Source organism: Syngnathus floridae, chromosome 22, assembly GCF_059516105.1.
Source record: "Syngnathus floridae isolate MCC-2025c chromosome 22, RoL_Sflo_1.0, whole genome shotgun sequence".
NCBI lineage: Eukaryota > Metazoa > Chordata > Actinopteri > Syngnathiformes > Syngnathidae > Syngnathus > Syngnathus floridae.
The window spans coordinates 5,182,127-5,207,048 of NC_142434.1; the positions used below are offsets into that span (position 1 = coordinate 5,182,127).

Below are 24,922 nucleotides of genomic sequence, written 5' to 3' on the forward strand. Positions count from 1 at the left end.
GAGGTGAGGTGATTACGTTTTTTATTTTCTTGACTATAATTGTTCTTTCAGCGTAATCAAATTCATTTGACGGCTGAAATTGAGATTTTACATAACACAAGACTTTAGTAAAATAAATAATAGTGTGTTTTTGCCACTTTGTTCATTTACAAGCAGACGGATGGGGCTTTGCTGATGTGTGACGTCATCAATGTGCGCAAAAACCACGTTGGCTTGTAGGAAGATAGTTCTGCGTGCGATATTTACAACTTTTATTTCTATAGATTAGTGAATCTTAGATTTTACCTTTTTTTTGTGAATTATGAGTTCTCAAATCACTTGTGTCGGATGGGTGAAGCGAGGTGCTGCCAAGGAAACACCGGACAAAGTAAGTAAACGAACGATTTTCTCGCTAGCATTAGCTCTCTTATGCTAATGTCAACAAGACTGTTTCCTTCTGTTTTATAAACACAATCCTGAAGGAGTTATCTATGAATTATGTTCATGAAGTGAATTATTCTTTTTATAGGTTGAGTTGACCCAGGAGGAGCTCCAACGCATTATCGCTGAGGCAAGAGATGAGCTGGGGTGCGTTTACATGCAGTCTTTTTAATCATAATGTGCTTGCATTTCAAAAAAAAAATATTTTTTTTCAATCAGGGAACAAGCACAAGATGAAGAAGAGGAGGATGACGGCATTGTAGCAGACAATGATGCTGGGGATGTTGCTGTGGAGGTTGTTGAAGTGGAAAATAAAGAAAAGGATGATGAGGACGATGAACTCATAGAATACGGCTTGGATACCTATGATGAAGAAAATACAGGTAAGAGCTTTTGACAATTAGTCACTTGAGTAAATAAGAAGCAAGTATACTTATAAGAATATACTTTATTCTTTTTTTATTTTTCTAAATAGCGAGGGCCAACGTCGGAGACAGTCTGGCAGGTCTCGCCGTGTTCGCCTCTAATGAAGAAGACCCGTACATCACAATCAAAGATACTGTGAGTTGAATGTTTGGTGAACATGAATCATTTGGAATATAACATTTCATTATTTTTCGCCATTTTTTAGGACCAATACGAGCGAGACGACTTCCAAATCAAGCCCAACGACAACCTCATTCTGGCTGGCAAGGCTGACAAGGACTGCTGCAACCTGGAAATCTACGGTAAACATCAAACCAAAAAGAATAATAGAATTTAAACGATTAATCAGATTCACTATGCCAATTTGAATTTGATGAATTGTTCAACTAAATACAAAGCCACAGATTCCACAATAGATTGCAAGGATGGTGATCCAAAGTGGACATACTACCCATGCTTAGAATATTGTTCAATAATGCAAAATTTTTTTCCGATGACGTAATGACTGAAACCTTAATCAATTTCTTCCCAGTGTACAATGCCGAGGAGGAATCTCTGTACGTGCACCATGACATTCTACTGCCAGCATATCCGCTAAGCATCGAGTGGCTAAGCTTTGATCCGAACCCTGAGGAATCCCGATGTAAAATAAAACCTTATTTGTCATATTTTAGTATTGTGGAGTTGGAGGAGATGTTTAATTTTACTTCTGCTATGTCCAGCCAACTACGCCGCGGTGGGCAATATGACATCGCAGATCGATATTTGGGACCTGGACGTGGTGGACTGCCTGGAGCCTGTTTTCTCACTGGGCAGCAAAAATGTGAAAAAAAAGAAGAAAAAGACCAAGAGGGTAATTGTTTTTTATTGTACGTATGTTTTTATGTGTATGAATCCGTAAACTGTCATGTCATTCTTCTTTGGGTGAATTTTAGGGTGCGTCGGCGGATCCTGAGGATGGACATACTGATGCGGTGTTGGATTTGTCCTGGAACAAACTGGTTAGGTAAAGATGTTTTGTCATAAATATAGTGCAGCATAACAGCTAAATGCTGATGCGCCATGTTTGCGTTAAACTCTGGGCTCCAGCTCCTAGAGTTATTTAAACACACTATTGAATATTTTTAGAATCACTTAGATGTACGTCACCAGTTAGCAAATGCAAATTTTCCATTTTTTTTCTCAGGAATGTCTTGGCCAGCGGCTCAGCAGATGCGACCGTCATCTTGTGGGATTTAGCTCGCGGCAAACCCGCCACTACACTGTGCAGACATACTGATGAAGTATGACGCAGATTAGTATTTTTTTTTTTCTGAATCAACACCGCCGACCTAACTCCCACGCTTGTTTTTCTTTTTTAGGTTCAGACGTTGGCTTTCCACCCATTTGAGGCACAGACTCTCCTGTCGGGATCCTACGACAAGTACGTCACATGTCAAGGTTGTTGAAGAGTTATATTTGTAACCTGCCCTTTTTTTTTTTTTTGCAGGACTGCTCTCCTGAGCGACTGCCGCAGCCCGGACGGCTACCGCACGTGGCGATTCAGCGGTCAGGTGGAACGCTTGGTTTGGAACCACTTTTCACCGTTTAACTTCCTGGTAGGTTATTTCAGGTCCAAATATTCAGAACCGGTTTATTGATCTGTGACTGTGTTTCAGGCCAGCACGGAGGACGGCTTCGTGTACTGTCTGGACGCTCGTTCCAATAAGCCGGTTTTCACGCTGAAGGCGCACGGCGAAGAAGTCTCAGGTATGCGAAAAAAGTGTGAAGTAGTTCTTTATTACTTCCACTTACACAACTTTTTTTTTAGGTTTGGACCTGAGTAGCCAGATTAAAGGCTGCATGGTGACAGCGTCGGCAGACAAATACGTTAAGATCTGGGACATTTTGGGCGACAAACCCAAACTGGTGCATTCGAGGGACATGAAAATGGTAGGACTTTTTGCAAAATGATTCAAATGAGGCAAATGGAGAAGGAGCTTGATGTTTGTGTCCGCAGGGTGTGATGTTCTGCGCGTCGTGTTGTCCCGATCGACCCTTCACTTATGCTTTCGGGGGACAGAAAGACGGCTTGCGGGTTTGGGATATCAGCGATGTCACAGATGGTAGGATCAAAAATCCCTCAGATTGAGTCGCAAACGAGCTTTCTGTTGAAATCCTCTTGAATTGTTTTTTACGTTTACTTCTAGTGGCGACAGTGTTCGGCAATCGGGAGCGCTTGGTGGTGAACAATGAATCTGAAACATCCGGCGCTGCAGCCATGGGAGGAGTGATGGACACCTCGTAGTGGGACAACACCTATCCTGATATGACATACACAATTACTGGTTAAAAAAAAATGTATAAACAGTTTTGGAATATGCTAATATAATATGATTTGTTGGTATTTCATTCATCACCACACTTGCTGCAGTAGTAGAAGCTTAGAGGGGGGTAAATGTTACAACATAAAAGTCCATGAAATACTATAATTTGATACAGTCATGATTTTAAGTGCATATTATATAGAAACATCGCTTTAGAAAATGAAAACATTCATTTTTTTGGTGTAAAATGCCTATATTTCTTGTTTAAATTATGATTCATCCTGTCATTAAATGTAATGTATTGTTTTATAAAAGGAGATATCACATTGCTACTAGTTTATTTAGTTTATCCATCTTTTTAGGATGCAAGTTAGTATTTTTTAATCATTGAAAAATGTGCGTCCGCTATTTTTAAGCTAAGCGAATTTATTCCCCTCAACAATACAACTTGTACTCATCTTGTAAAATAAGAACGTAGTAAACAATAGCAATAAAACATTTGAATTATTTACAAGGGTGAACTAATGTAATGCGGAACCAATGTAAAATCTCCGCGAGGCGAGTTTACCCGGAAACAAATGGTGAAGCACACAAGAAAACAGCAGCATGGCGTCGGGTCACCTGAGCAAAATAAACAGACTATTAACGACAGTTATTAACTCTTACAGATCGCCACATGTCCCAGGTAATTATATTATTTTCTGTTTCTATTTTAAAATATATGCCTTATGCAGCTGGCCTCCTTAATTTGCGAGTGAAACTAACGGTAACTCACTAACCTTGACGTTGATAAAAATGCTTGAAATGCTGATTCGTTGAAAACATTACATTTTAAATGCAAATTTGATAATAGTGACCCACCGTAAACCTCAATAAATCATTTTTTGCAGCTTTGTGGGTTCCACTTCGAGATGCGTCCAATATCCGTGGTCCTTCCATCGATGACTGCAGGTTTGTTTCTTATATTGCGTACCTGTAATACACTGTAATTTATTGATTTTATTTTGTCATTAGTGATGTGGAGGTCGGTTTGACGTCAGACGGGAACACCGTTGTTTGCTACCATCCAACCGTGGATATTCCGTATGAGCTCACCCAGGTAGGAGTGCTGTATAGTACAGTATAGGAGACACAACTCACATTTCAGTCATTGCATTCTTATCAGATGTACCTTCTCTTTGCTCCGCTGCAGGCGATCGAGAGGCCCGACCTGCTGAGCAACCCGGCCGAGACACACGAGCAGGTTCTGAAGGCCCACCTCAGCAAGGAGGTGCTTAGGGACAAACAGGGTCCCACCATAGAAGAGCTTAGCAAGATGTTTTTCACCACCAAGCATCGCTGGTATCCAATTGGACAGTAAGTCAAAGCACAATGCACACTTAATGGAAATTTAAATATTTTAAAATCTACTTACGCTTGATTTTTTCTTTATAGGTACCACATGAGACGGATAAAGAGGAAAACGCCAAAGGACAGATAATTGTGTATATATTATGACTATGTTTCTGTATAATAAACTATAAATAAATACACATCTTTTTGCTCAACAGAAACCTGTTTGGGAGTAAAATAGGTTTTTAAAAAGTAAGAAATAGAATAAAAATGACTTATTTTAATACTTCCTCAAATTAAGTAGGTATTAAAATTGATACAAGGCCAGAGCGATATATCTCAAAATATATAAATGTATATTTTATTTACATGTATATTTGTTTTGAGGAAGAAATTTATCAGAACAAAAGAAAATAGACAGTAGAGAACATATACAGGAGCAAGGTAGTTATAGGAGCGTGTCTCTGAATTTGTTTTTTTTGTTATTTTTTTGTTTTTGAAAACTCGAAAAGCAGACTGTCCTGACCGACTGCATTTTTCTCTGTGACGTCACTCGAAACCGGAAGCGGGCGTGGTGGGACCCGCCCCGGCAGCTCAGTCCATCCAGCCTAAGAAGAAGGCGACTTGCACGGCTAAAAATATATATATTGGAAGAAAAAAGAAACTAAAAAAGCCACACAAAATGGCTGGTTTGCCTCGCAGGATTGTCAAGGTACAAACCAACATCACGCCGTTGAACGTGGGTGGTGCACCGCGGTGTTAATTTCAACGCGAAAAGGCATTTTTGCTACATTCGGATACGCGGATCCTGACGTTAGCATGTTAGCTCTGCGGCTAACTGTCTCGTGTGTTTTGATTGCCACTTCTGCTCCTTCACCTCTCATCATCCACGTCTAATTGCATTTTTTTTTTCATTTTATAAATTTGCGATCGTGTCGTGGGAACATGGATATAATGTCACGTTTCAAGTGGAGCTATGAATGAGATTCTCCAGGCTAGCAACTATGGTGCTAGCTTCATATTATATCTGCAGAAATCCACATAGCGAAGCTCAGTTTAAGTCACTTATTAAGGCCCACCCAGGGTCGTTTTTTGAGCCGGTCTGGCTCAGATTACCACATCACCAAAACTGCTTTTAATCAAGTTTAGCAGGATTTCACGGGGATTAGCATAACAAAGCTAACTGACGGCTATAACTACTTCCTTGTTGCTCTGAATGCACCCATTCAGACATCACATTGAAAGCGTCGAAGTCATCTTTTGCTAATTGAAAGGTTTTATTAACTTCAAAATATGTTTAATATACTTTTTAATAGAGAAAATCCAACGTGATCATGGCCATAAAAGCAAAGTCTTTTTTTGTAATGAATTTTATCCAATTTGTTTAAAAGTTCTGCTTAAATTTAACTCTCAGAGTAGGCCTGAAAATCTGAAAATATTAACTGGCTTTTTGCATAGCTACAATCTTAATTGAAATATGTTTGAATGCATTTCAAAATTACAATTTTGTCAATTACTTAAGTTATTCGCTACCACAAGTGTCACATGAACCATGACGTGCGATAATCCCGACTCGTTTTCAGGAGACGCAACGGTTGATGCAAGAACCCGTACCCGGCATCACGGCGACGCCCGACGAAGGCAACGCTCGCTACTTCCACGTGTACATCGGCGGACCCAAAGACTCACCTTTCGAAGGTGGCACTTTTAAACTTGAACTGTTTCTCCCAGAGGAGTACCCAATGGCAGCCCCCAAAGTGCGATTCATGACCAAAATCTACCACCCGAATGTTGACCGACTGGGGAGAATTTGTTTAGACATTTTGAAAGGTAAGCTTATTTTTTTGGCCCTATCTTGGTTCTTACTAGACGTTTTTAAATGGTCTCCCCTTCCTCATTTAGAGAAGTGGTCTCCGGCTCTGCAAATCCGCACGGTGTTGCTTTCCATCCAGGCTTTATTAAGTGCCCCCAACCCCGACGACCCTCTAGCAAACGACGTCGCCGAGCAGTGGAAGAAAAGCGAAACCACCGCCATCGAGACAGGTTTGTCACCCTCCAAATCATCTTCCGTTCCTCACCACTCATGATTTATTTTTTTGCCCTTCCCTCGCAGCCCGAGCATGGACCAAGATGTACGCAAACTGCAGCAACGACCGTCACAGTAGCAGCACCGGCGTCTGAATGTGATCAACGATGCGTACTTCTGTCAATGTTTGAAATTGACGGACAAAATAAGATTATAAATCCACATCTATTTGAAAGAAATCTACTGTTGCAGACCTTGGGGGTGACTTTTTTTTTTTTTTCCTTTATAAGATGCGTTTAATGTGTGTTTGCACCCCTCCCTCCTTCCACCCTTCGTCTTCCCTTGTGTTGCTATTTAAATGCATGGACAGAATGACACCCGCCTCACTACAGTCTTAAGATGAATAATGTGTGTTGAGTATCATGGAAATGCCAGGCGCACACTGGTACGAAATCATCATGCATTAAAGCTGTCCTACTTTTAATACATGCATCGTTTGTCAATTTTTTTTTATGGCCTAAACACTCAAAATGGATTTTTTTTACGCCATGTTTTGTTTTGTGATCCCTTTTGAAAACAAACTATTTCATTGAAGGAAGATGAAATGTTTTGAAAGCCTGCAAATGCAGAGTAGTGCACAATTTTGCCCGCCAGGTGGCGCTATGGCATTTTAACAGCTTGACCACAAATAGAATGGACCGGTTGCGTGAAAACTGACCCAAAGCGTTATGAAAGTAAGTGAAACAGAAAATTACGATTTATCTTTGGTTGCGGCTACGTTAATAATGAAAAAAAAAATATATATTGCTGTGTTCCACAGACTTCCACAAGAGGGCGCCACAAGCAACACCTAATGTTATTAATACTCCAAACTGTCTCCTTCTAAGGTACAGCACGAATAATCTAGGTTAAATCGTGTGATTCCGTAAAATCGGGTTACCCTGGCAACACCAAGTAATTGTTTGGGTTTGCAGGAAACGACGCGAAAATAAGTAACTCATCAAGACCGGACTTGATGTCACGCGTGACCTTTATTGCTTGGACGACCTTGCTCGTGATATGGTATTACGACTCACCCAATGACGTCACGGGACCACGGGCAAGCATCCTTTACATAGTTGAGCTAGATCGAGTCTCGCTGGCCCACTAAAGGGAAAAAACATTTTGGGCTGACAGGTGATGACAAGCGTCCATTCAAGGGTCCATTCAGCATTTATTGAACACCCGATACTTTGTTCAGCGATGCTCTCATAAGGTACGCGCCACAAAAAAAGTTAGGCGCAAATTTATTGACTTAAAGTACAATTTACTTCTACTTTAGTGCAACAAAACTGCCCGAATCCAATGTAAAACTCAATTTTGGGTCAAAGTAACCCAATCTGCTTGCGCCATTCTTAGAGCAATTGCACCACCTCCGGGAGAAGTTGGTGAATTGCAGTTTTTGCATCTTTTTTCCCAAAACAGCCCAAACATGAAGGATTTTTTTTTTCTAGGATATTTTTTCTTTGCAGGGGAGGACGGTAGCTCAGCATGTCCTCAAAACAAAATTCTCAAAACAATTTTTAATCCTACTGATAGTTTCATTGCATTTTCTTTGGTGGACGAGTAGAAAAAAATTATTGGAGAAATCAGATATTACCCAAAAGTCGATTATGTGGCATATCTCGTGGTTGGGGGGGGGTGATCAAACACCTTTACCCCATGTTGACGTCACAAGTTTACTTAAAATGTCAGCCCAAATCATGAATAGCGTCAAGGCGTTGTCACTATGCAGCAAAGCACCGCAATAAAAATCGGATCCCTTTGAACATATCACTGGAATTCCAGACCCATTTTCAAGTCCCTCCTCGCCTCCATCCATGCATCGCCTGTATTCAAGTCGTTTTATCCCCCCTTCGCCTTACATAACAGCTCATTCATAAATCAGCACCACACCTCAGGGAGGGATGAGGCTGAGACAAAATGTCTTCACAGGGAGCTTTTTTGCTGCAGCGTGTGAATACTGATGTGAGGTCAAGTTATGTCACGGGCAAAACGTACTGAAAATAGCGCAAACATCACAGTTCACGTCCGCTGCTACATTCTGCATCTCAATGTGACATTCAGTCAGCAGTTTGGTGGACATGATGGAAATCGTTCTTGTGCAGGAGCAACGTTGAGCAGGTGTCGTTATTATCGCCGCAGGTAGGCCTCCCTTTCGAGGTCACCGAGTTCATAGAGACGCGGCGGCCCGGCTAATCAGCCGAGGATTTCCCTGCGTAATCCGAGTAGATCATCGCGGCTAAATGAGATTAAAACTGATGTGCGAAAGTGACAATGATGCGCCAGTTGTTAGCGATTGCCGACTTGTGACGCGAGCGTGGCCAGAGGACGTCCTGCCCCCCCCTCCCCTTCCCACTTGGGCTAAAAGGAGACTTGAAAATTGCTTTCCATTGCTGTGCCGGAAGATAACAAACACTTCCCGTAATGATGAGACAATTTATTGTCCATCTGATTTATTACCCATTCACTGTATTTAGTATATAAAAATAGATTTACCTAATTCCACCAATTCACATTTAGTAATTGTATTCAAGATCCAAATATGCATCATGTTTAGTGGTAAATACATAATTGACTAACAGAGCCACCATTTTGTTTTCAATACAGAGTACACTGCATTACATTTAGGCAATACAAAAAAAAGTAAATACAATAGTGTTTCAGACATCACCAATATTCAAATCAATAAGGTCAGTCTGGTCAGTTTAGTGTGTCTATACTTATCGACAGTGACTGTAAAAGTCTACACACCCCTGTGTAAATGCTACATTAAAAAAAAAAAAGGAGTCCAAAATAAATGATTTCAATAAATTTTCCACTGGTGATCTGCCCAATATCCCGTTCAATCTAACTGGGGGAAAAAAACTTTTTGAGTTACTGAGATAATGTAGTTGCATAAATATACCCCCCCCCCTCAAAAGTGATGATGTAATCATGATTAAGATTACCCAATCACATTCAAACTCATGTTGAAAAAGAGTCAACACCAATATAATGTTTATTGAGTTTTTTACGGAAGTGCATAAGTGTTGTTTTGATAACGGTTGGAAAAAAACACAGTTCCCTGTTGGAACAAGCAAGAACACATTAGGGCAAGACAAAAAATGTCAACAAGACATACTCCGCGGGGGCGTACGGGCGATTTTAAGGGGATTAGAAAACCACAATTGATCGGATCATAGATGACGGGAAGTGTGCCTACAATCCTGACAAGTTCTTTTCATAACAACAACAGAGGCCCTTTGCAGCCTCTGGCATATTTCCTGCAACTTCACAAACAAGTCCCACTTTTGATCAATGTTGTCTCCCTCAGGGCCGTCTGCCTTTTCATCTTCTGTTATCTCAACTTTTATGATGTGGATCCTCCTCGGACAACAGGTGAAAGGTTAACTCGTGTTTCGGGTCGACAGGATTTCGACGTTTCATTCAGCTTATGTGTTTGTTATCGTGAGAGTGAAGTTAATGAGTGCGGCGAATGCATTGTTCAATCATCCGCTATCACATGGCTTCTGCCTGACACTGAGTGTAACGTGGGAGTGTTGTGACATGTGCGACATATTTAACTTGAACGCGTTTAGTCAGCGGGAGTAGTTTTTAGGAGTGGTGCCTGTTTACTTGCGTCATTCGCAAATAAGAGTCGCTGATCTCATCAGCATCAGTTTGATAGAAACCAAATTTCGGCCTTTCTTATAAATGTATTTTTTTGTCTGTCAGTATATGTCAAAGGATTGCTTCTTTTAAATAAATAATTGTTTGGACCAATTATCATCAGTGAAAGTGAATAATCTACTCTTGCGAGTGAGCTCACAATAATCAGTAGCTGAACCACATCCGGAATACAAATATTGATCAGGAATAGACATTTAAAGTTTTCTAGTGAAACATTTAGACTCACCCAACATGATTTAAGTGCTACAATTGTCACATTTGACTGACAAATGTGTTTTACTTGTGTCATTTTCTTGACCTTTGCACACAACCTAAGGCTAAGGCTTATTATTTGAAAAGTAAAAGTTGTCTGTTTGTGATGATATCTATTTCTGTGTATCCTTCCTTTTTTTTTTTTTGTATCAATTAAACTGATTGTGTAACTAAGCTGCAATGATGTCATGGAATTGCCCAAAGATCAGAGGATGTATTATTTTGTGTTTTTAAATTTACGATATTACTGAATGAATAGTCATTACATGTAAGTGCATTTAAATCTTTTGATTGCTTTTGCGTTTTTTTATTGTCAAATATTTGATCGGGGATTTCTATGGTTGCCCTCCATTGATATCTTTTGGGGCATTTTGCCAGTGGAATGCCGGGACACCAGCGGTGACAAAGCATCCAATCAGATATCGATTACTTGACGTAAAGCCCCGCCCATTAGCAATAATTCATCCAATGAGATCGCATTATCTCAATCGGGGCGTGTCTTATAGATGTCAAACTCCACTTGGATGTGTATTGAGTCAGCGGCCATGCGCAAATGGACCCAGAGGAGGGCCGTCTACATAAAATCCCTGCCGGGGGCGGGGGTCTCCATTCACTGCTTACCAGACAACTTAAACCAGCAGCTGGAGATACGACATACCAATAACCAACCGAGGAACAGTTAAAAAAACCGCCAAGTCCTCTTCTCATCTCATGACTCTACGGATTTAGACAGCAGCGGCGGCGGTGATGCGGCGGCTGTGTTGCTAACATTTTTTTTTTGGTATTCATTTCCTAATTGTCGCCGGTTCTGAATCGGGTGAGGAGTTCATTAAGGATGAAGCTGAAACCCAACCAGACCCGGACGTACGACGGCGAGGGTTTCAAGAAGCGAGCGGCGTGCCTGTGCTTCAGGAACGAGCGTGAAGACGAGGTAAGGGGAAGCCGCTTGGCAGTGCGCTGCCCTCCGCTACGAACATAAACCACGCACGGCTCTACTTTTGGGGCCTTCTGGGTCCCTAACGTGCCGTTTATCACACACAAACTGGGGTCGTGACTTCAAATCACGTCATTTGTTTGAGCAATTCCTACGTGAAGTGTGATTGTCACCAAATGCGTCACAGCGTATGGAAATGTAGGTTCGAATTTCATTCATTTTCAGGTGTTTTTGTCTTCATTTTCCACTGATGCGCCTTGGATCATCCAGTTTGGGCTAGTTTGAGGAGTCGAGGAAAAAAAAAACCCAGCGTCGTCATTGGGGTTTCCAAAATAGTAGCACCTTTCTCCCTGTTTTGGGTCTTCGGACTTTCAAAATAATGCACTTCCCGTGATTTATCATATCAGAACAATGACTCGCTGTGACTTACGCTTTTATTTTGAATATTGTCTCTTTGATTTCCGCCAAGGATTTCGCGCGCTTGTGAGGGGGCGAGGCGCTTTTTGCACGTCCACCGGGTTTTCGCATCTATTCATGTGTATTTAGCGTTTAATATCAGAGTTGAATTAATAATTTATATCAAGTGTCACCCAGTATTGATAATAAAACTATCCAAGCGTGTAGTGATTAGAAGACATTCATGTATTTTACTGCATCTCAACCCGCCAGTTTGGCGCATAGCGTTGGTGCGTATGATGATTTAAAGGGGCCGTAGCATGTAAATAACGAACATGAGCTGATCGGCTTGACTTGTGGCTTCAAAACTCTCCCCTTGCTTCGATATTCTTATCTGTGACCTATAGTTACCGCTGGGGAACGCTAACTCGCATTAAAATGTCACAATACCCTTAAATCAAGCATTTTCGCCCTAAATGTCTCCCAGCAAGATTTCACAATAAGAAGCAAATGGGCAAACCATAAAAATAATGACTCACCATAATAATATGAAGCAGTAGGAAATAACAATGTTGTCTGATTCAAGTAACACCTCTTGGCTAACCTGCATGAGTTATACCATATGAATAATTATGACGCAGGTCTGGATTAAAGTTTTAATCCCCAATCTATTGGCCAACAGTTCATCACGTTTGTAAATTGGCAGAAGAAACTTGTGCAGCCTCAGGACAAAAAGTGAAGTCACAGACAAACTAGAATTACTGCTTTGCCCATTTACCATCTGCAATATTTTGTTTTGCCAATGCTACCAAAAATAAAAAGTCTTCCAATAATCAAAGAGGACAGTTATGTCATATTATTGGCTGTGGGACAATAAGTATTTTAAGGAAGCTCAACAAAGAGCTCATTTTTAGGACCAAAGCTGCCGTAGATGTTGAACTTTGCCCCATCAATGCCCCGCCACCTGGACACACAAGAGGCTTGTTGTGAAAGAAGAGCCACGTTGACTCCTGCAACTCTCCAGGATGGGAATCAAATGCAGTTCTCATGATTTGTCAATTATTAGAATTGACTTGTTAGTCGTGGATACCAGGTAAAAGTGCGATCGCTATTCCATCTGCTGTGTGACATTTAGGAGTCCATTTTTTTTTTTTTATTTGATAGCTACAGACGTTCCTCATCGGGTTGGATGAGGTGTTTATGGTATCCAGAATATCCTGCTCAGAAGTTTTGTTGTCGCTTTGTCGCTGGGGGTCCAATACCAAGTACCGATACCTCTCGTACTTAACATTTATAAAATGTCATTAAACGAAATGACAATAATAGACATTTATCAAATTGTGTGCTGAATTCTACGAAGATCTTCAGACCTTTGCCGAGCGTATTGTCACCTCCACTAGTGTAAACGACGTGCATGTAGCTAATTTTATAGCAACATTTACCAGCTCTCCATTGAGGAGATTTACTGGAAGTGGCTGTTGGACTGAGCCAGGGCGGCCTTCTCCAAGTAAGTAAGCGCCACTCTGGGAACTGGTGTCAATTGCTCAACAGGCAGGGAAACACTTTCTGGGGTTTCGATTTTTTTTTTTTTTACCCCCCCATGCTGACCCTCTTTCCAAATTCAACCTGGGTATCAGTCCAGCTGTCACTTGCCTTCTGACCTATCTATCATGACAGTGTGAGTTATTTTGTTTTTGTCGTGAGTGTTTCGACACTTTCGACTAGGGTTGAACAATTAATCGAACTGACATCGTCGTTAATATTAGCGCATAATGACGCTTACTTTTTATTATTTCCATTTTCCATGATCATAATTGGCTTCTAATGTGCATCTTGGTAATGTTGCGTATCAGCAAGTCTTAATTAAACACACTTGTAGTATGTAGATTAGCTTCGCGACATTCCTCTAGCCAAACTAAATGGAGTCCCAGTGTTGTCCCCTGTGCGCCTGGCAACCGTTGGCGGACTTTTGTGTTTTGTCCCGGCCATGCCAGCTTTTGTTTTGTACTTGCATCTCGCCTCTTTTTCGACGCTAAGCATCCGCAGATCAAATCTCCAAGAAAAAAAAAATCTTGAGGTGCCTAATACGGCTTTTTGTTCTCACCTTGCAGGTCACGTTCTTCTGTTGTGCACCTTTCCAATACTGTACACTCCACCTGTTGTACACCGTAAACACTTGTATGTGTTACTGTTGTGGCATTTTGCGCCATCTGGATGGGGTTCTAAAATTTTTTGATTCCAGGGAGAGAAATATTTCCGTGAACCCCCCCCCCTCTCCAAATAATCCTAACACATTAAATATAACTACCATGTAAACAAATAAATGCCAAAGGACAGTGGTGCACCGGCTCCCTCTAGTGGCTTGTGAAATAATTGCTGTTCGAATACAACTCAGTTGTATTTAACTTTTTCAGATTTTATATCTCTATTACTTTTTGATATATAAAATTTCATTGTATATAATGACATTGATTAATTGATTGATTGATTATCTGTGTCTAGTATCAGCAGTCTGCAAAACTCTCCCAATAATAAATTATTTTGCTGACCCCAGTTTGAGGTCCACCGCACTAGTATGCAAAAGAAAAAAAAAACTAAAGGGGTACAATACAGACATTTTCCCGAAAATGTTCGCACGTGTCCGAGAGGAAGCACCAGTCACCGTGACCCTCCCGAGTCCTCTCGCTCGTCGCCCAAATCCCATTAAGGTCGCCAACTCTTCCAATTACGTGCGATCACATGCAGGTTCCATCTGTTGCACAAGCTGCTTTTTATTGGAATATTTTGGGGTACTATTTTACAGTGGATTTGTCACTACATATCTCTGGCAAACCTTAAGTCAGCAGTTTGTAATAACAAGCCTGCAAGTGTACGTCCTTGAGCTATTTTTAGCTCCTCATGACCCATCTGGTGTTGTGTAGACACTCACTGGTCAATGTATATCTGTGCCATAAAAGCAACTGGATACAAAATCGTTGCCTTCTAAAAGTTTAGCTGAACGTAAATATTCTGTTATGAACGTGGAAAAAGCTGCTAAATGGAGGCTTAAATGCTTGTTAGCATATACATAGTTTTTTTTAAAAAAAAAAATAGTACCTGCGTCAAAAGTGTGCTAATGTTTACAGCAGCTGTGTTGTCTCGACGATGTCACCGAGGCATCCTGAAACCGATCCACGTGTATCGGCCCACACTGCAGCTAGTGTAATTCAAACCCCCGCCTTCCCGCCCCTGCTTGTTGCTGATCAACTTGTAGAAACTGCCTATTCTAGGTTTTGTTGACATGACATAGAAAGAAAATAAATTGCATTATTTGGTTTATTTTGTTGCACAGGTGTTGTTGGTCAGCAGCAGTCGGCACCCGGATCAGTGGATCGTCCCCGGGGGAGGGATGGAGCCCGAGGAGGAGCCTTGTGGAGCGGCTGTACGGGAAGTTTTTGAGGAGGTAAGGAAAAAAATATATATATAAGCAAACAGGTCACCTCCACAGCCCATTTGAGCAGGCTGAGGTCAGGATATGCGTCTGAGGATATTTGCGGCCGAGGTGTCGCTTGCCGGGACCCTTGTCTTCTCAGGCATGACGGCGGTCTAAACTTGGATCCTCGCAGGATTCCCGAGCGATCGCGGGGCCCGCTTGGCAAAAAGCCCGGGTAGAACAGCAGGTCTTGATTTCTCCAAAGTGCACGAGTGAATAAACTCGTGTCAGGCGTTCCGAGAGGGATTTTAATGGCATTTTTTAAAATGGGATTTGGGCCAAGGAAACAGGAATATCATTTAAAAGCATGAATCGACACAGAACAAACAAAGCATTAAAAGCTTTCTATTTGTTTTTCCTCAGGCTGGTGTCAAGGGCAAGCTAGGACGTCTGCTTGGTGTGTTTGAGGTGAGAATTAATGCTGCTGTGTGATCCATGAAAAGGTTTCGCAACCTTTTAGTATCTCAAGAACGTAATTTTGCTAGAATTTATTTTGTCAATTTTTTTGCAACAACATATTCAAACAAAATGGCTGTCCGAGGTGTTTATTTTTTTTTTTTAATTTTTCAACGATTGTTTTTGTTGTCCCTCTCATTCCCAAAAGCAAAACCAAGATCGGAAGCACCGGACATATGTGTACGTGCTGACCGTCACTGAGACGCTGGAGGCCTGGGAGGACTCGGTCAACATAGGTGCATTTTTCATTTAATTCCCACAATCTCATGTTTTTATTTTTGTGAAACATATCGTCACTATTGTTCTGAAAAATTCACCTGAAAAAGGAAATACTGTTCCCTTGTATTGGTTTGGGACAGCAAAATAGTGCAAATCCACGAGTACTAATTGAGGAGATGGCGGCAAAGCACTACTTTTATATCATCCAGTGCTATGGGCTGTAAACAAACTCACTTCAACATAGTTCTTTGGCATCCAGATGCCACAAAATAGCCCCAGTACTTTCAATACTGAAGAGAAGCTAAATTTAGTCTGGGTTGTTAGTGGAAAGTTGGCAACCCTGTACATAGATTTTTCAAAAATTCAAATCAGGCTAAACATTTTGGGATTGTCTGCGGCATTTTTATTTTTAGGAGGGGCATTCATTCGTTACGGTTTTTCGACCTTGGCGGCTCTCTTTCAGTATGCTAACCCGCCAAGGAGTTTGTTTACCCCTTGCAATATATAGCACGTGTGGGTCAACACAAATCCGAACCACTAAGCTCAAGTGCAGCGACGTCTGAGCTGTCAGCAACGTGGCTGTACGCTTCTCAACACCCGTCCTCTGTCTCCCCCCGCAGGCCGCAAGCGCGAGTGGTTCACGGTGGAGGAGGCCATCAAAGTGCTGCAGAGCCACAAGCCCGTGCACGCCGAGTACCTGCGGCGACTGCAGCAGCTCCAGCTCAGCTGCTCGCCCACCAACGGCAACTCCATCCTGGCCGTCCCGCCGTCCAACGACAACTACCCGCATTACAGCGCCACGGCAACCACGCCCTCCACGGGCAGCATGCTGGCTTCCTCTCGCAGATAGGAACCACTCCCGACGATGTTTTTGTACAGCTTCGCATGGAACCTGGACTCTTCGACAAAGTGTGTAAATAGTCTTAACTGCTGGACGGACCAAAGCCATTGTCAGAACTTGAGAAGGACTCACGAGACGGAGCGCTAAGATGGCAACGCTCATGCGGCCGACTCGCACGTTTTTTTCCCTCAGCGTGATGAGCAGGAGGACGCCGCGGACTCTGCTGGCATGCCTTACAGTACTTTGTATGAATGTTTCTGTTCTCTTTTGGCACAACACGCACACTCTGTGGTCAAGAAACACAAAGCATGACCATGCCGAGAATGTTTTCAGACACAACGATGGTTTTGACATCATCCGTATAGAAGGCGCTCGTTTTCCTTAGTTTTCATTCAGTAGAAACTATTTAAAAGTCAACGCGAGTCGCCGTTGAATACGGGACGTTAGTGCCGTAATTTAAAAAAGGTCAATAAGATGAAAATTGTTTAAATAATTCGACCCTTATTAGAAAGGTTTTTCGCTTTAGGCAACAAACCTTGATAAAATTTTAATTTACAAAATATTAAATAAGTTTTGATGAAATATTTTCAACAATGAAATTAGTTTACGGAAGTAATGGTCCTTTTAATTATCCTCAACTTAAAAATATGAAAAACAACTCAGAAAATTGTTTTGGCAAATTGCTTACTTTGTTTCAAAAAATGTAAATAATTTATATTTTAAAATTGTTCCAACTGAAATTACTTTTAGCCCCCACAAATAAAATTTACAGTGTGGTTCATAACAAAAAAATTGAAATACTTCAAATTAGTAAATAACTGAAAATGTGTCCGTTAAAAATCTGACTTTACACAACTCAAATTTATTTGTAGCGCACTTACGAACAAAGGGCTGTACATAAGTCGGACATAAAACATTAAGAATAATAACATAATAATCAATAAATAGAATGGTATTTTCTAATTAACTCATTTGTTGCTATTGACGGCTAAATAAGTCAAAGGTCCATTGTTTTCCTGAGCTGGCATTGAATGATGAAAATTCACAAACTTTCTGCAGCGCCTCCTCTTTTCGGCTGACTTAACCTGTGTTGACTGTTTATTAAGTTCTAAAACTGTTTTATGATTATTTCTGGGCCGTTGGTGGGCCAGTTCAAAGGTCATACGAGGCTTTCTGTGAATCGCTACCTCAGTCCAAGTAAACAAGCGGATGAGTCGGAAATGCTGTCTTGCTAACAGCGACACCGTCGTGCTTATCGTTACACTTTAGCCCAAGCGTCCGCCGATGATGATGATGATGATGTCATGCGAGAAAAAGCCGCCTGGTTCCCACCTTTCAAACCATTTGAAGTTCTTCGCAGTATCAAATGTCCCTCACAGGCTGCTTCCTGCTTCACCTTTATCGATGGCCTGTGTTTTAACATTTAAACTCACTATAGCTGCTCTTGTTTTTATCATATGGTGTTGCCCAGGAGGCCTTGATGAGGTGCTTGAGGCTTGTCAGGCGCTTGATACTTTCTGCCAAAAAAAAAAAAATCAAAAAGACAGAAGCCACTTCTGTCGACGGCTGAATAACGACGCTCGAATTAGCCTTGGGAAACGTATTGGGATTGTGTTTTTAACTTGAATGAATCTGTACTTAATGTTTTGTATCTTTTTAACTATGTACAAATAACTGGACCCCCACCCCCCCAACAGCACCCCCCCCCCCTCCTCGTGTTCTTTCTACAGTCCTGAAAATGGTTTGAATGTGTTACATTGAAATTCACTGAAGCCGTTAACGGAATAACAATAGCCTTGAATCCAAACTCTGATTTGGTAGAATTGGAGGAAATTATTTCATTTGGCATAATATCCAAATATTACTAAAATACTTGTGTGAAAATGTTATGGATGTGAATCGTGCCAAATTTCAACATTTCATGTAGACATATAAAATAATATACCTTTAAGATTTTAATTATGTGGAAGAAAAGTGTGGTGTCGACTGTTTTGTTGAACTAATGTGACTTATAAATGACTTCTAACGCATAATACATTTGAGTTAAATCCCCTAATGTAACTTTGGAGGCAATTCTTGAACCTTCAGTCACCCGAAATTTAATGTATTTAATGCAAATGAATGTAAAACTGGTGCAAGCCTTGTTGTTTCTGTCACATTGGGCAACTTTGAATGTTAAATCAAAGCAAACCAGGAGACATGTTATTGATTCTTATGATAAATGACTGACTTTAAACTGGAAATATTGTGTTGGAGATCTGAAAAAAAAAACATTAAATGGGGGGAAATTCTTACTGTAAATGCTTATGGTGTTTTTCTTTTTTTCTTCAGGTGACAAGCTTTAGCAATATTCCCCTGTTAAATCAATCACCAATGAGCATTATACCAATAATTTATTAGACTTATGTAAAAATGCATGTTTACAAAATTATTAATTACGTTCAACGTAATCTCGCGATATGATAGAAGAAGCGGCAAAGTAAATCTGGCGGAGACAAAAAGTAGATCCATCCTTTTGGCCCTGTCAGTACAGTCATTGCTTGGTATAATTCCTTTCAATTGTTACGGACAAATAAAAGTTTTAAGTAAACTTTGCGGGGCCTTTTTTCCCGTTGGGACTGGGCGTGTCTCATGGACCAAAACAAAAGCCTCGATGTAACCCCACAATGGCGTCACTTGACACCACAGGTAAATTTAACTCCGCCTGGTATGACGTCACAATTCACCGGATGGATTGTTTTTCAGGAGGACAAAACAGAATCAAATCATGGAATGGCGTCGCTTTGTTCATGTTAACAATGTTAGCGAGGCGATGAAGAGGTGAAAAATGGACGAATTGTTCTTCAAGTCGGCCCTACCGACGCTCGCCCACCACCGACTGGACACCGACACCACCTTGGCCTTGCCAGCCGAGCCGAGCGCTTGGTCCTCGGCTTGTCCTCCGTCCAGTGACCGCAGCCTGCGGGTCCAGCAGCAGGTTCAGCTCACCCTGTCACGGAAGTCGAGGAGAAGTGTTTCCAATGGTAATCCCCACTTTCTCCTATTATTTCGCATTATGACAAATTTAACACACCATACTGTAAATATTATCACAACCCACGCTCTTGGGGTTTGTTTTTCCATAAACTCCACCTCCGCTAATCCCAACTTAATTATCATAACTAAACAAAAACAAAATCGAGTAAATCACGTAATATTGAACACAGATTTACTTTTTTTTAAGAGCCACCCCCTCAGGAGAACTTCGTGATAAGTAAATAATACTAAAAGTGTGTTTTCGAAAGGCAATCACTTTCTATTGAGGCCTTTCATGGACTCCAAACTTTTACAATGGAATGCACGACAGATAGTATTATGCTGGTCCAACAGGTTCCTGCAGGTTCATCCATTCGCCCAAAAGCAACATGGAGCCATCTCATTGGCTTAAAGAGTATCAAATGTTTAACTTTTATCGATTATGCAAACAGACTTTGGACCCGAGTCACTTTATGACTTATTGTTTCATCCTGTTTGACCAATGAGAGCTCAGATTTGAATGACATTATTACAGGTATTATTTTAATACTGGTAATTATTGCGGTTATACTACATGACCTACTTTTGGATCTCATTAGATGTCATGCATGGTCGTAATTCCATCCAAGTCTCATGCAAACGAGCGCATGCATGTGGTAGTTTATTTACTCGTACAGTCGGTTTCCCAGGAAGTTGAGATGCCAACGGGTGATTACAGTAGTGTGTAACTAAACACTTTCCACTCAACCACCTCGACTTGTTTCAGGCGGCGTTCACTTACAGAGAAGCTTTGCCAAGAGTTTTGACGCTGCGGATGGATTGCGGCCTCACGCTATGGTATGGTTTGTAATTGTATTTTTAATAATTAAATCATGTCAAAGAAACAGGAAAATACTGAAGTTCACGTAGTTAAATTCACTATATTTATTTGACAAACTGTTAAATATTTATTGCATTTTAATTATAGTTTATGATGTAATATTTACATTATTCTTTTGACTATTTTGTTTAGACTAAACCATTTGTGGGATGGAGAAAAAGGTTTAAACTGTACTCTAAATGCCTATAGAGTCCCCAAGATGGTGTCAAAGGCTTACTTTTGTCTAAATAAAACTCGATTAGATAACCAAACGGCATAAAAATAGCAAATAAGGGAACTTTTCAAGCGGTCACATGAATTAGATTCTAATATTCAGCTGAATATGTTTACGGTACATTCTGAATTGTAATTATTCAATTTAAAAATCTTAAATAGTTTTACAGGTGTGTTTTACTCCACAGGTAAATGGCTTCGGTTGCTCTCTGTCAACCAGCGAGTGTGTGCGGAGGCCGTCTAGAAGAGTCGAAATGTCCCCTCCTAGGACGCCCGACAAGGCTCAGCACCATTTCAATTTCCGCCATTTGAGCACGTCCACCATGCCCGTCCGTAGTCTATCCCACAGGAACTGCTCTCAACTCGGCCGCTCGCCGGCCTCGCGTCAGCGCTACGCGCTCTCCGAGGCCCCGCGGTGGGCGGCCATCAACCCCTCCTCGCCCGCCAACGGGAGCTTCCGCATTTGGTCGGACGCGTCATTTCGCCCGCGCGGGTTCGAGTCCAGCTGGAACGAGTCGGCTTTCCAGCAGAACGAGGGGATGGTGGTCACCCCCCACTTACGTGATGGGTTACCGTGGATGTCGAAAAGTCAAAGGCTTCTCAGACTGAACACGTACCCGCCCTCAGGGAACAGCATGGAGGTGGACATGGGGGGACGAGCGGGGGCGGAGCTTCAGCAAGTCCAAACAAACAATCTCTCACCTCTGTAAGTCCTCTTTTTTTTTATGGATACCAATGTATGGAGATTCTGATTTCTTGTCTCGGCCAGAAGGTCCGAGAAGCCCCCTGAGATGACGCTAGAGAAGGCCGTCAGTCAGCTTACTCAGCAGAACGAAGACGTGCTGATCAGCGCCGCCGCTCACATCCAATCGCAGTGTTTCAAAAGCGCAGACGCCAGGAAGATGGTTTGGGCCTCTCGCGTTCTAATACAGTAGTGAAATGAGTTGGTGTTACATTCAAAGTCGTCTTCCAGGTATATTTCATGCGTGGCATCAAAAAACTGCTGCAGCTGCTTCACAACGACGAGGAAGAGGTGCAGCGTGCCGCCGCCGCCGCCTTGCGCAACGTGGTGTACCAGAACAACGACAACAAGATGGAGGTGAAGGACCACGCCGGCATAGCCACCATTTTGCGTGTGCTGAAGAACAGCCGCGATACAGAAACCAGAAGACAACTTGCCGGTCCGTTCTCGACTTGCATTGTAGCATCAAGGGCGTGGCTTCTCATTTGATAACCTCTTAGGCCTCCTGTGGAACCTCTCCTCTCACGACCTCCTGAAGGAAAACCTCTCCCGAGAGGCTTTGCCGGTTCTTACGCAGGCCGTCCTGGTGCCGAGCTCGGGCATTTCCGAAGGGGAGAACCCTAAAGATGAGCTGCTTGCGGACGATCAGGTTTTCCACAATGCTACCGGCTGCCTCAGGTACGTCACATGGGTGAAGTATTGACGGTTGCATACAAACGTGTCTTCTGTATTATTACTAAGAATATAATTGCTTCGCCTAGTTAAAAGAAGGTTAAAAAAATGCATTGAATAGAAATTCAACGTTCCACCAAATATTTTCCAATGTGTTTTTTTTTTTTTTAAATTGTCAATTTGTTTTTGCTTCCATTCAATGACTGCTCCTTCTGGTTTATGCTTAATTTGGCCACTAGGGGGCATTATAATCCAGACAAAAATTGACTGATAAGGTGCTGTAATGTTAGTTTTTTTCTCGCAAAGTATGGTGTCTACTTTTAGTGGCATTTTGTTGGGTAGGGTGGATTCCTAGTGTAAAAAATAAATGTCTTAGACCACCTGTCATGGAGAGACTATGTAGCATTACAAAGCCATAAAAATGGTGTAATAAACCTTACATATGGTAGTGGCATGACTGTTGTTTGAAAAGACTGAAGGACTGAATTATTCATCACGTCCTCTCTTTCAAGTTCTCCTTATTTCAAGTTTGCAAGCTGGTATTCTTCTGTCTTTGAACTGTTTTACAAAGAGGCTCTTGTGAAAAGTTAGACTGCCATCTGCCGCTTATCCTGAAGTTTTTGGGTCTAGAAACCTGAGCTCCTCCGGTCCAGATGGAAGGAAAGCCATGAGGGAATGCGAGAACCTCATCGACTCTCTCGTCTACTACATCCGACGGACCGTGTCTGACTACAAGGCCGATGACAAGGTTGTCGTCAAACGTTCCTTTTCTGACACTCGTGTCCGATATTAAAATATCATCTTTTCCAAAAGTCCACAGAGAACTGTGTGTGCATCCTGCACAACTTGTCCTATCAAATCGAATCCGCGTTGCCCGACAAGTACACCACCCAACTCCAGCACACGCAAGAAGAAGCGGTGCCCAAGCCCAAAGCGGTCGGATGTTTTGCACAACGCAGCGCTAAGACCAAAGAAGTAAATATCTTTCATCAGAGGAAATCTAATTAAGTACAGCTACTGGATCTCAAAGGTCATCCATCATGTATTGCATATGTGGCCAGCAGCAGCAGCAGCATCATTGCACGCTGTTGAAGGAGAAGGCCAACCCCCGCGGCATGGAATGGCTGTGGAGCTCCATCATCATCCGCATGTACCTGTCGCTCATCGCCCGCAGCGGGCGCCACCACACGCAGGAGGCGGCCATCGGAGCTCTGCAGAACATCACGGCTGGCAATGGAGAGGTGAGAGTTGACCTGACCTCATATTGCTGTTAATTTGAAAAAGAAAGTTTTGGCTCCCTCTTGTGGAAAAATGAGTTATTTTTTTTATTTCCTAACATTTTTTTTTTCCCAGGTGACTGAAGCTATTGCCTACACAATCGTCCACAAGGAGAACGGCCTCCAGCACGTGAGAAAAATGTTGCAGGAGGGCGAGCGTGACGTGAAGAGGACAGCTGTGTCGCTCATCAGAAATCTGTCTCGCTTCTCGGAGCTGCACCCTGATATTGGTTTGTTATCACTCTAATCACCTTTCCCATCAGAAGCGTTTTATAACAAAATACGCCAAATGTCTACTTGTAGTTACGCAGGTGTTGCCAGAGGTGGTGGAGCTCCTGCCCAATAACGACACGGGAAGAGACCTGCCCTCGGATGTGACGGCGTCTCTGTGTTATATTCTCATTAACTTGAGCCAGAGCGGCGTGCACAACATCCGAGCCATGTTGAGCCAGGACGTCCTCCCAAAGATCTGCAACATCAGCAAAAAAGACAACGGGTGAGTCAGCAGCTCCTGTGTATTTTCCATGTGTGTGTGTTTGGCTTTCCATTTGAAGATATGAGTTACTATTAAAAACACTGAAGGTCAAACATATCATTTGACCTTTGTAAAAATGAGTGGATTTTAAACGCTTCCCTGAGGAATGCCAATCACAGTTGTTCCTTTCGAAAATGAACATACACAATATTTTTCTTTTTAGTTCTTTTTGTCATTATTTCATCACTTCTTTTTGTAGTTACGGTCCAAGTAGAGCAGGTGTCGCTGCATGTCTCCTACTACACTCTATGTGGAAGCACAGTGACCTTCATGACACCTACAAGAAGGTGAGCATTCCTGGAGGCCTTCTTTTACCTCAACTTAAAATGGATCTCTTTGTATTCAACAGTACGGCTTCAGGAAATCGGATTTCATCAATGCAAGGACCACAAAGGCCGTAAACTCCATCTTGAACTAAAGCAAATGTCGTTTTTATGGAACCTCTGGACACTTATTCTATGTCCATAACTTCACAGAAGTGAATTTACATTTTTTCCAGTAGTTGGACATTAGTAGTTTTTTTTAATATCCTTTCTTATTACACTTCATAAAACATGACTGGCACTTGTTTTTTTTAACTCAGAGCAACCACATTTAAACAGTAACGTAAAGATTATATCATGCAACTAAAATCAAGCCGGCATCTCTTTTGAGATTTACACCAAAACACTCGAGCTCTTAATGTCATTGTTAAATGCCAAAGCACCGAATTATGTAAGTGACAGTGAATGTCAATTGTGTTCTTTCAATAAATCATATTGAATAACAATAGGGAAAAGGTCAGATCTTTAACTAGA

At 41.8% G+C, this 24,922-nt stretch overlaps 5 protein-coding genes across 10 annotated transcripts; all 5 read left to right on the plus strand.

Annotated features, from left to right (window-relative positions):
• The first annotated feature begins 87 nt into the window (after positions 1–87).
• Positions 88–3,466, plus strand: pwp1 (PWP1 homolog, endonuclein). Its single transcript, XM_088366640.1, has 15 exons — positions 88–367; positions 509–567; positions 640–803; positions 896–981; positions 1,052–1,148; positions 1,379–1,489; positions 1,569–1,699; positions 1,782–1,852; positions 2,033–2,129; positions 2,208–2,269; positions 2,336–2,444; positions 2,505–2,595; positions 2,657–2,778; positions 2,846–2,951; positions 3,036–3,466. Exons 1-15 carry the CDS (start codon positions 302–304, stop codon positions 3,131–3,133), a joined length of 1,470 nt encoding a protein of 489 aa, XP_088222766.1. The 5' UTR covers positions 88–301; the 3' UTR covers positions 3,134–3,466.
• A 219-nt stretch (positions 3,467–3,685) lies between these two features.
• Positions 3,686–4,705, plus strand: mrpl42 (mitochondrial ribosomal protein L42). Its single transcript, XM_088366643.1, has 5 exons — positions 3,686–3,837; positions 4,043–4,103; positions 4,167–4,251; positions 4,345–4,508; positions 4,587–4,705. Exons 1-5 carry the CDS (start codon positions 3,759–3,761, stop codon positions 4,630–4,632), a joined length of 435 nt encoding a protein of 144 aa, XP_088222769.1. The 5' UTR covers positions 3,686–3,758; the 3' UTR covers positions 4,633–4,705.
• Positions 4,706–5,030: 325 nt separating this feature from the next.
• On the plus strand, positions 5,031–6,994 carry ube2nb (ubiquitin-conjugating enzyme E2Nb). Its single transcript, XM_088366641.1, has 4 exons — positions 5,031–5,196; positions 6,068–6,314; positions 6,387–6,527; positions 6,598–6,994. Exons 1-4 carry the CDS (start codon positions 5,167–5,169, stop codon positions 6,663–6,665), a joined length of 486 nt encoding a protein of 161 aa, XP_088222767.1. The 5' UTR covers positions 5,031–5,166; the 3' UTR covers positions 6,666–6,994.
• A 4,010-nt stretch (positions 6,995–11,004) lies between these two features.
• nudt4b (nudix (nucleoside diphosphate linked moiety X)-type motif 4b) lies at positions 11,005–19,381 on the plus strand. The gene is made up of 5 exons (XM_088366679.1): positions 11,005–11,404; positions 15,135–15,245; positions 15,639–15,683; positions 15,880–15,967; positions 16,571–19,381. The coding sequence occupies exons 1-5, from the start codon at positions 11,309–11,311 to the stop codon at positions 16,798–16,800; spliced, it is 570 nt and encodes a 189-aa protein (XP_088222805.1). The 5' UTR covers positions 11,005–11,308; the 3' UTR covers positions 16,801–19,381.
• Positions 19,382–19,491: 110 nt separating this feature from the next.
• pkp2 (plakophilin 2) lies at positions 19,492–24,894 on the plus strand. Of its 6 annotated transcripts, none has more exons than XM_088366668.1 (13): positions 19,492–19,814; positions 20,573–20,643; positions 21,088–21,605; positions 21,669–21,804; positions 21,873–22,080; positions 22,142–22,319; positions 22,944–23,061; positions 23,127–23,288; positions 23,372–23,554; positions 23,667–23,820; positions 23,894–24,086; positions 24,325–24,412; positions 24,475–24,894. In XM_088366668.1, the coding sequence occupies exons 1-13, from the start codon at positions 19,619–19,621 to the stop codon at positions 24,541–24,543; spliced, it is 2,274 nt and encodes a 757-aa protein (XP_088222794.1). In that variant the 5' UTR covers positions 19,492–19,618; the 3' UTR covers positions 24,544–24,894. The 6 variants fall into 6 exon arrangements, with proteins under 6 accessions (XP_088222794.1, XP_088222796.1, XP_088222797.1 ...); XM_088366670.1 differs by having other exon boundaries at positions 23,375–23,554; XM_088366671.1 differs by having other exon boundaries at positions 23,378–23,554.
• Positions 24,895–24,922: the final 28 nt, after the last annotated feature.